General features: G+C 47.7%; 1 protein-coding gene and 1 non-coding gene across 2 annotated transcripts in view; one reads left to right on the top strand and one right to left on the bottom strand.

The window, feature by feature from the left end:
* Positions 1-6,359: 6,359 nt before the first annotated feature.
* LOC110317734 (cardiotrophin-2) overlaps positions 6,360-11,289 on the top strand; it is a 7,535-nt gene continuing 2,605 nt past the window's right edge. The window contains exons 1-2 of the mRNA XM_021192417.1: positions 6,360-6,375; positions 9,033-9,172. Coding sequence (XP_021048076.1) covers positions 6,360-6,375; positions 9,033-9,172 — 156 coding nt within the window. The remainder of the gene's footprint in view (positions 6,376-9,032; positions 9,173-11,289) is intronic.
* LOC115062871 lies at positions 7,376-7,456 on the bottom strand. Its single transcript, XR_003842787.1, has one exon. It is a non-coding gene; the product is annotated as a small nucleolar RNA SNORA4 (small nucleolar RNA).

Raw genomic sequence — 11,289 nt, 5'->3', positions numbered from 1 at the left:
GCTACAGTGTACTTACATATAATAAATAAATAAATCTTTAAAAAAAAAAAAGAAAGAAAGAAAGAAAGAAAGAAAGAAAGAAAGAAAGAAAGAAAGATGGTTCACTGAGAAAGAACACTCACTACTCTTACAGAAAACTAGGGTTCAATTCCCAGCACTCACAACAGGTGGCTTACAACATAATCTCAATTCCAAGGGATCTGACGCCCTCTGGCCTCCATGGGCATCTGCATGCACATAAATTCACACGAACACAGATACACATGCATTCATTTTATTTCCTTTTAAAACAGGACTGTGGGTGCAGTTCAGAGGGAAGCACTTGCCTAACCAGCATGCGTATGGGTGTTTTGCTTGCTTGCACGTATGTCTGCGTACTACATGCTTATTTGATATCCTCAGAGGTCAGAAGAGGGCATCACAGACCCAGGAAATGAAGTTGTGTAAGGTTGTGAGCCACCAAGTACTGGGTACTGGGAACTGAGCCCAGGTCCTCTGGGAGAACCGCAAGTGGTCTTAAGCACTGAGACATCTCTGTACCCCACTGTATCACTCCTCTTTCTCTCCAATTGTCAAACGGTGAACAACTGTCCCCCACTGCATCCACCCTGCTCTAAGCCTGAGCACAGGAGCTGCAACCATGAGTCAAGACCAGTGTCTCCTCTGGCAGAGTGGCGCCTGCCTCTCATCCCAGCACTGGGAGGCAGAGGCAGACAGAGCTCTGTGAGTTCGAGGCTAGTCTGATCTACAGAGGGAGTTCCAGGACTACATGGAGAGGCCCTGACTTTTTTTTTTTTTAAGATTTATTTATTCATTTAATGTATATGAGTACATTGTTGTTGTCATCAGACACACCAGAAGAGGGAATTGGATCCCATCGGATATAGATGGTTGTGAGACACCATGTGGTTGCTGGGAATTGAACTCAGGACTTCTTGGGGAGCAGTCAGTGCTCTTAACCGCTGAGCCATCTCTCCAGCCCTGACCCTGTCTTGAAGATCAATCTTCCTTCCTTTAAGTTGTTTCTGTCCAGGCTGGAACTGGAACTTCAGTAGAGTGGTGCTCCTCTCAGACACAAAGCCCCGGTGTGATCCCAGCACACAAAACCCAGGCGTGGTGCTGCTCACCTAGAATCCCAGCACTCGGGAGGCAGAGGCAAGCGGAGCTCTGAACTGAAGGCCAGCCTGGTCCACAGAGTGAGTTCCAGGACAGTCAGGACTACACAGAGAGACCCTGTCTTGGAAACAAAACAAGTGAGAGAGAGAGAGAGAGAGAGAGAGAGAGAGAGAGAGAGAGAGAGAGAGCATAATCATTACTGACGCCTCTCTGTTGTGTCTGTTGTGTATGCCCCAGTACTGGGGATTTGGAGATGGCAGGGGTTAAAGACTGACACAGGCCAAGGATAAGGAATGGTTACCAATCAGTAGACAAGGGGCCACAGGATCTGAAAGTCCAAAGGAGCTAAAGAATCTAGCAAGGGGTAAAGGTTAGAGAGCTTCTCGGATGAGTCAGAGCTCAGTGGGATGTTTGGATGTAAGAAAGGCTGAGTCAGAAGGATGTGCAGGTCAAAGGTGTGGCGTCCTGTGAAACCAGGGGTAGGGAGGACAAGGTGAGGAGGGCAAAGGCAACGCTGGGGGACTCAGAAACTGAAGGGCTTGAAGGCCAGGCTAAGGGACGGAGACACTGTCCTGAGGCATGGAAAGGTTCGGGGTAGGTGGAGGAGACAGGAGCTGTTGTCCCCTAAGCTCTAGGATGTCACCAGCCACTAATCCCCTTGCTCTTTCAATGGCCTTGCTCATTTCTAAAGCCTGCCACCATGCTTCTATCTTAAGACAGGAATGAAGACTTTTAGTCAGGAGTAGGATCGGGGTGACTATTGGACCTCACTGATGTGGTCTCTGGCTGATGCTAGGATTGGCCTTGGGTGCCTTGGTGGACAAGCAGCCATCAGACCTCTGAGGACCACATCTGCAATTAGGACAGGAATTAGGCTCAGAAGTAAAGCATGGTGGGACATTCTCTCCTCACTGGGGGAACTGAGGAGACAGACCAGGTGGTAAAATGCTTTCTGCATGAACACAGGAACCCAAGTTTGATTTCTAGCCCCTGCACAAAAGTCTAGATGTAGGCTTTGGGATTGAGGTCAGTGATAGAACAGTGTGTAACAAGCCCTGGGTTCAATACTAGCACTGGGGGAAAAAAGATAAAATTCAGTTATTCAGTTAGTTAATTTAAGGGGCTAGAGATGGCTCAACAATGAAGAACATTAGCTGCACTTGTTGACCAAGGTCAATCCCCAGTACCCACACACTGGCTCACAACTATAAGTCTAGTTCTGGGGAATTTGACACCCTTCTTCTGACCACCATGAGCCCCAGTACACACATGGTACATACACATACTGGCAGGCAAATACTCATAAAATAAAACAAATATATCTGTATTGGTTAGGGTTCCCTAGCATCGCAGACATTATTGGAATGGCTTACAGTCTGCAGTCCAATTAACGCCACAATGGGCATCTGTGTTGCTTGCTCTATCTGAGGCCAGGCATTTCAGCTGCATGTCTTCTGTATAAGCTGGGATCCTGAAGAGGTAGGCCCCAAACAGATGTGCTGGCAAGTAAACTCAAGAGGAGAAAGAAGAAGGAAGCCATCCTTCCATTGTCCTCTTGTAGGCCTCCAGCAGAAGGTGTGGCCCAGATTAAAGGTGAGTCCCATCATGCCTGGATTTGGAAGTGCTTGGGAGGCAGAGGCAGACAGAACTCTGTGAGTTTGAGGCTAGTTTGACCTACATGGTGAGTTTCAGATTTGTCCAAGCTACAGAGTGAAACCCTGTCTCAAAATACCAACCCACGGATAAAAGGCCACAGTCTGCAGGGTTTTTTGGTACCTGAAGGACTCAAAGTCAAAAAGAGATACTTTCTCATTGATGGTATAGAATCAACTTAGGTGACTATCAACAGAGGACTGTGTGCATGTGTGCGTGTGTGTGTGTGTGTGTGTGTGAGTGTGTGTGTGTGTGAGAGAGAGAGAGAGAGAGAGAGAGAGAGAGAGAGAGAGAGAGAATTTTATTCAGCCATAAAGAATAAAATTTATGCCGGGCAGTGGTGGCACACGCCTTTAATCCCAGCACTTGGGAGGCAGAGGCAGGTGGATTTCCGAGTTTGAGGCCAGCCTGGTCTATAGAGTAAGTTCTAGGACAGCCAGGACTACACAGAGAAACCCTGTCTCCAACCCCCCCCCAAAAAAAATTATGTTTTTTTTTTTAAGGAAAACGGATGCAATTGGAAACTATCATTTAAAAACATTTTGTGAAAAAAAATGTGTGTGTGTGTGTGTGTGTGTGTGTGTGTGCTCTATGTTCCTATGCACATGCAAGGGGAAGTCACAGGACAATTTGCACTTTCTTCTGGTGATGTTGTTTGATTGGTAGAGTGTTTATTTAGTATTTGAAAAGTCCTGGGTTCAATCCTTAGCACTATAGACCAGACTTGTAATCCCAGTCCTGGAGAGGTTGTGGCAGAAGCATCGTTGAGTCAGAGGTGGAGCTAAGCTATAGACTGAGTCCCTATCAAAAAAAAAAAAAACTAAGTAGGGCCAGAGAGTCAGCTTAAAGGGAGCTCACAACCGCCTGCTACTCTAACTACAGAAGGATTTATCGCCATCTTCTGGCCTCCACAAGCACCTACACCTATATGTACACAACACAAGTACACAAATAAACAAAGTATAATGCCAGGGTTGTAACTCAGAAAAAGAGCATTTTACGGGGCGTGGCGGCGCACGCCTTTAATCCCAGCACTCGGGAGGGAGAGGCAGGCGGATCTCTGAGTTTGAGAGCGGGTCTCAACCAGGCTGGCCTCTAACTCACAGATATCCTTGCCTCCCTAGTGCTAGGATTAAAGTCGTGTGCCACCAAGCCTCGCACGAGTTCTGTTCTTAATACCACAAACAAGGAAGGAAGTAAAGACCAAGTCTCAGAGAGATTAACTTTCTCAAGCCAGTGGTGAACACAGGCAGGATTTTCAAGCCTACTGACCTTTAAACTGCTAGAATTCCCAAGGCACTGGCTTCTCTCAAGACCAGAACTGCAATAGAGATGGTCAGACCCTCAGGGCAGGGTGAGACAGGGTGACAGAGCTGCCGACCTCCCTAACACCAAGCTGGTCACTTTGAACAAAAAGAGCCAGCCCTGGGATGAGAGGTGAGCCCTCCAGCTCTTTGGTGGGGGTGAGACTGGTGGGGACTGGCCTTCCCTTCTGGGTGAGACCATGCAAGCCTTCACCTGTGAGAAGTGGAGATCGTGTATCTGTTCCCCTCCGCCTCCTCCCTCTATTTCACTGCCATGGCCTGGCCCACGCCTCAGTGCACCAACTCAATAGGCCTTCCCTAATCCCCTGACGTCATCACCTACCTAGCACTGGCCCTCCCTGCCAACCTGGCAGCCCCCATCTTTGGAGATGCTGCCTAGAAACCCCCTACTCAGAACTGTTTGTGTCCTCAACCTCCTTCCTGAGTCCACAGTTCAGATCTGGGACACCCACTCCCATCCCCGAGCTGGGGACAGGGTCGAGGATTTGCCCGAGTGTTGCTATGTGACTCCAGGTAAGCTGCTACCCCTGGACCTTGGATTCCTTAGTTAATTTTGTCTCACTCCCCACCCCCAACTAATCATTCCTAACCCTTTTGGTTTCTTAGGCACTTGTCATTGAGAAAACTGTGTTGTTTTATTTTACTCAATTTTACTTTGAGACAGGGTCTCCTGTAGTCCAGGCTGGCCTCAAAGTCAAGTCAAGATTCCCCCACTCTAGCCTTCGTCCTGGGATTGTAAGCATGTGCTTTCTTTCTTTCTTTTTTTTTTTTTTTTAAGATTTATTTATTTATTATATGTAAGTACACTGTAGCTGTCTTCAGACACTCCAGAAGAGGGTGCCAGATCTTGTTACGGATGGTTGTGAGCCACCATGTGGTTGCTGGGATTTGAACTCAGGACCTTTGGAAGAACAGTCGGGTGCTCTTACCTGCTGAGCCATCTCACCAGCCCCCAAGCATGTGCTTTCATACTGACTGAAACATTAGCTTTTGTCAGTTTCTGTTTCTTGTTGTCTTTTCCACTGGGGATGCCTCCCATTAACCCCAGTGCCACACACAGTAGGAGCTGTTCTCTATCTGCTAAGTGAAGTGAGTCTCTCTCCACATTATCCTCTACCAGGGGAGGTGGGGTGAACTGTCCTCCTCAAGGGAGTAAGGATGAGCATTTGGCTGTCAGAGTGAAAAACAGCATCACTCCATGGTGGGCAAGTTCCCACAGCTCTGAGGAGGGGCCAGCAGGAGCTTTTCTGCACCCCCGGACATCCCCAGGGAGGAAGCAAGTCTCAGGAGCACGCACGTGAGGCCACCTGCACATATACATGTACCTAGGCAGAGAGACAGGACTGCCTCAGAGCCTGAGATTGGCCGGGTGAGGACTCCCGTCAGCTGCACATGAGAAGTGTGATTGCCTCCAAGTGCACATCTGTACTCGTAGGTGCTTGAGCTGGGATTCCAGGTGTTTGGGGATGTGCTTGTCTGTGTGTCTGTACAGATAAGTATCTGTCTAGGACTTTGGGTATGTGACATATGCAAGCCTGATAGGATATGTGCATACAGACATGCCTAGGAGGGTCAGCTCCACGTGGGCAGGGATCTTTTGCCTATCTTGTTCCGTATTCTATGCCAAGCACCTGAAGTAGGGACCAGCTCTATGAGCCATGAGTACTGGAGCAAATGAACATGTGACATTCCCTGTGCGGTGCATGGTCCTGTATCCAGGGGCACACCTGGGTGTAGGTCATGGGGTTCTCAAACCACTCCCCCTGCTCCTTTTCCAAACTCCTTGAAAGCCAGGGCCCAGTACCTGGGTCCCCATGGGCGGAGCAGGGGGCGGCCTCCTCCTGGGAAACTGGATCCCAGGACGTGCAGAGCAGCAGGGAGCAGGGTTCCCTTTGTCCCCCATAATCCTCTCCCGCCCTTGCCCCCTCCTTTCCAACCACCAGGGTTTAAGGTCAAATTTGGGGGCCTTAGGGGTCTAGGGTGTCACCTTAGTGTCCCCTTCACTGGCTATTTCTAGCCCTGGGGGCTCTGGTTGACCTGGAATATATGCCCTCATCTTGGTCCCTCCCAAAACTCTCTATTCTGTGCCCTGGCTGGGTCTGTGTCGTTCTCTGGCAGGGCCCTGTCTGCTGCTTTCCTAGGGACTAGCTCCCCTCCCTCCTGGGCGGCTCTAGGGCTCAGTCCCAGGTATAAAGCTACCCAAGGAACAGGACAGGTGCCCTGGAAAGACCCAGAGACTGCAGAGGAAGGAGCCAAGGAGGGAGGATGTACTGCCTGCTGGGTGAGTGAGGGTACAGGGTACCAGGGCCCAGAAGCCAGGAGGGAAGACGGCTTGGCCAGCTAAATCCTGCTGCTCAGTCTCGGTTACCCAATGACTGTAGGGCTGCTGGGACCTGTACATTCTTACACATAGGACTTACTCACCATTCATTCAAGGAGTGGTTATAGAAGCCCCACTATGTATTGGTACAGTTGTCTCTTGACATCCACAGAGGATTGATTCTGGGACTTCTCCAACAGAGGCCAAACACCACCAATGCCCCAATCTCTGAGATACAATGTCATACTTGCATATAACCTATGCACATCTGTTCATATACTTTATAGCTCCTCTAGACTATTATAACTGTCGATGCAATGTCCATACTGTGGACGTAGTGTGTGGTATTGTTTAGGAGACAAGTAAAACCATCTCTGTATGCCCAGTGCTGTATGCCCAGTGCTGTATGACCAGTGCAAATGTGATTTTTGCGTCGGCAGTTGCATGAATGAATGGTTGCAGACATGGAAGGCTAACTGTACTGTGGGATACACAGAAGGGAACAGACATCTACAGGGGGGAAGGTGATTGCTCTGTCAGATTTGTGCTATAAGCAACAAAGAAATAAGTCACACTGGGGGCAGTGGTACAAGCCTATAATCCTAACACTTGGGAGGTTGAGGCTGGAGGGTGAGTTTGGGGCTAGCCTGGAATACATAGCAAACTCCATCCTAGGCTACATAACAAGACTATGTCTACAAACAAACAAGAAAATTATAATGGCATGTGAGAAGAGATGAGCTCACCATTTTTTTTTTCCAGACAGGTTCTCTCTGTATAGCCCTGTCTGTCCTGGAACTCACTCTGTAGACCAGGCTGGCCTCAAACTCAGAAATCCGCCTTCTTATGCCTCCCGAGTGCTGGGATTAAAGACATGCATCACCACTGCCTGGCTGAGCTCACTCAACCTTGGTTTTTTGTTTTTGTTTTTGTGTTTGTCTTTTTTTTTTCTTTTTTCATCAACGTAGGCCACAATACAGTAATGAACCATACTAAGTGGTGTAGCCCACTGTGGAGTGTGGTCTTTCACGCAACCTTGTTGAACAAACTCTGAAGGCATCTCTGCTCTGTCTTCTTTCTTTCTTTTTACAATAAGTCAGGGTCTCCCTGTGTAGACCAGACTGTTAAAGAACTCAGAGATCTGCCCCATCTACTGGGATTAAAAGCACACACCACCCGGCTGACTTTCGGTTCTCTTCCAATTGGCTCTGAACTTCTGGAGTTTAGGGATGTAAGACAGTTAAGGAGACCACCCTACATTTCCGACCCTCCTCCCCAGGTGGGTGACCTCACACTGGATGGGAACACAAGCTTCACCAGGGATTGGGAGGATCATTTGTCACCGTGTATTCAAATGGGAAACAATCAGGTTCCCGACACCTGTGTGATCCCAGCACTCTGGAGAGAGCAGCAGGAAGATGGCCAGAAAGCTCAAGGCCAGCCTGAGTATTTAGATGGGAGGAGATCCTGCCTTGATGCAAAACACCAGAAGGTTTTCTGGCTCCATTGGGATAACGCTTGTATTGCATGCACATAGCTGTGGGGTTTTCTCCAACATAAAGTGAGTGTGGTTTTGCACTGCTAGAGACCCTGCCTCAAACAAAAACCAAAACCAAACCAAAGAAGGCAGGCCTGGCATGGTGGTGCATGTTTTTAGTTCCAGCACTCCGGAAGACAGGCAGGGGGATCTCTGTGAGCTCAAGGACAGCCTGGTCTTCATAGTGAGCTCCAAGGCAGCCAGGGCTCTGTTACACAGAGAAACCATGTCTTGAAGAAAAAAAAAACCAAAAAACCAAAAAACCCCAAGACCAAGAAGGGCTGCAATACAGCATCGATATCTGTACATCCGTACTGCAAGACTGGTCACAATAGTCAGGATGTGGATCTAGATAGCGTGTCCAGTAGCAGATGAATGGAGAAAGAAAATGTTCTTTACACACAATGGAATTTTATTCAGCCATAGAAGAATGAAATGAAAATAAGAAAAAAAAAGAAAAAAAAAAGAAAAAAAAAAAAAAAAGAAGAATGAAATGATAACATTTTCAGACAAAATGAAGGGACTGAGATCATTATGCTAAGCAAAATAAGTCAAACTGCAACAAATATTGCATGAATTCTCTCATACGCAGGATCTAAGTTTTTTTCCCCTCTGAGACAGGGTTTCTTTGTGTACCCCTGACTGGACTGTAGACCAGGCTGGCCTCCAACTCAGAAATCCACCTGCCCCTGTCTCCCAAGTGCTGGGATTAAAGGCATGTGCCACCACTGCCCGGCTATTAAGGAACATTTTAATGAGTGTTCAGATAAGCAGCACTCCCCCATCTGCATAAGGTGGTACAGGCCTGCAATTCCAGAACTCAGGAGGCAGAGGCAGGTGGATCTCTGTGGGTTTGAGGCTACTCTGATCTACATAGTGAGCTCCAGGACAGCCAGTGTTATACAGTGAGACCCGATCTCAAAGGGGAGTTCTGGACATGACACAATCAACCAGCCATGTAATTTTGCCCTTATTTTAATAGATGAGACATGTCACAAATGCCTCTTTGGACATTGTTGGAATAAATGAATGATGACTCAGAGGGTCAGGGGCTTAATGATGGCCCTTTTATATCCCCTAGCAACTCCCCTATGCCTACTGAGCCTGCTGTTGCCACCCCTCAGTCCTGCGGCCCCCATCTCCCCATCAGAGCCCATCGGTCAAGCCTACAGCCTGGCTCTCTACATGCAGAAGAACACGTCAGCATTGCTACAGACCTATGTGAGTGACATTGGGCATATGCAAGGGTCGGGATAGAGAGACCCCATTGTGAATCTGAGGTGAGCACGTGCTTTTAGCCAGGGACGCATTTACTTGTGTGGTCACTGATGACTGAGTGACACCAAGCTGGCCAGCTCTCTTTCCTTGCTCCTGACTTCCTCCTCTGCAAAGTTATGTGTTATTGGCATAATGTTATTGTGCCCTGTGTAAAGACTGTCCTTGTATTATTCAAATACTGATTTCTGTGCCCCCATATCTGATTGCAATCCTTATTCTGTGAGTCTCTGTCTCAATGTTATAGAAACACTGCTCCCCAATTATTCCCTGATTGGTCAATAAGAAAGCTGATCAACCAGTGACTGAGCAGGGGAGAGAATAGGGCTGGACTTCCTCCCAGCCAAGTGGGTGGGGAGAGAGAGAGGAAGTGGGGATTTGCCTTGGGGAAAGAATTGAGGAGACAGCTTGAGAAAACACCTAGAGTCCAGAGAGCCAGCTCTGAACTAAAATACAAGCATCACTGGGATTTGGGGATTTTGTCTGGGAGGCGCCAGATTATCTTTTTTGTTGTTGTTGTTGTTGTTGTTGTTTTTCGAGGCAGGGTTTCTCTGTACAGCCCTGGCTGTCCTGGAACTCACTTTGTAGACCAGGCTGGCCTCAAACTCAGAAATCTGCCTGCCTCTGCCTCCCGAGTGCTGGGATTAAAGGTGTGCGCCACCACGCCCGGCTGCCAGATTATTTTAAAGGATTAAAATAGATTAATACTGCTCAGTTGTTGTGCCCTTAAAGCTTGTTAAATGACTGTAATAGTCCAGTCTCAATAATTTGGGAGCTAGCTTTGTAAAGAGGAAAACTGCAACAAACCCTTTATTAAAAAACCACTAATAATGTGCGGCTCTGTTCTTACTGGTCTTCACACACAGACACACACTCACACAGGGACACAGACACATACACACAAGATATACACAGACAGACACATAGACACAGGATACATACAGACACACATATACACACATACACACACTGGATATACACAGACACAAATACACACATACAGGATACACACACACACACAGGACACACATACCACACCTAGAACCTTAGAGAGTCATTCTTCTGGAACCAGTCCATGCCCTCTGCTCACTTCAGCTCTAGTCTATTCTGGTGCTCTGTCCCATTGGCTCATGGACCTCTAAAACTCCTCTGAGTGTTGGAAACAGGATCTATTTTATAGGTGAGAAAATGGAGTCCTAGAGAGGGGTAATTTGCCTTTGGGCACTGAGTTAGTGAGTGCAATACCAGCGTCTGGAAGCAACTCTGTGGAGCTCTGTTCTAGAAGCTCCCACCCTCGTGCTTACTCGCCTCTTAGAGATAAAACTGGCTGCTTGCTTTCTAAGTCTTGGGTGTTCATTTGCTTGACCCATCTGGTACTGGTTTCCATTCTGAGTGAAAAGGACAGAGATCCCACTGGCCAAAGTTTGGCCTGATCATAGCCCTGTCCCTTCCTAAATTACATAGCTGCCTGGTCCCCAAACCCAGAGTTTACAACTCTTCTGCTGCATCGCTCTTTAAAGCATTACAGTTACAAAAGCTCAATTCTAGGCTAGGTGTGGTGGTGTACACCTTTAATCCCAGCACAGAAGAAGCAGAGGCAGGTGGCTCTCAGAGCTCAATGTCTGCCTGGTCTACAGAGTGAGTTCCAGGACAGCCATGACTATAAAAAAGAAACACCAGAACAAACAAAAAATATATCTAGGTTCTAGTCTTATCTCTACCACTATGCCCTGCATATTGTTGGATACCCCAACTCTGTTTTTCTACCTGCAAAATGGGGATATGAGATTAGGGGACCTATCAGTTAAGTCTATAAGTGTGTGTTAGGATTCTGTGTGAGGCTAGGTAAGATGCGTACATCTGTAATGAATGCCAACACTTGGGTGGTAGAAGCCGCAAGAGTTCAAGGTCATCATCTTTGGCACACAATGAGTTTAAGAGCAGCTTGGGCTACATGAGACTTTGGAGAAAAAAAAACAAACCACACCAAAAATTGCAGACAAAAGGACTATCAAGATGGCTAAATAGGAGCTGGAGAGATGGCTCAGTGGTTAGGAGCACTG

This window comes from Mus pahari, chromosome 1, assembly GCF_900095145.1.
Source record: "Mus pahari chromosome 1, PAHARI_EIJ_v1.1, whole genome shotgun sequence".
In the NCBI taxonomy this organism is placed as follows: Eukaryota; Metazoa; Chordata; class Mammalia; order Rodentia; family Muridae; genus Mus; species Mus pahari.
The sequence above is the reverse complement of the archived record's forward strand: the minus strand, read 5'-3'. Positions and strand labels throughout refer to the sequence as shown.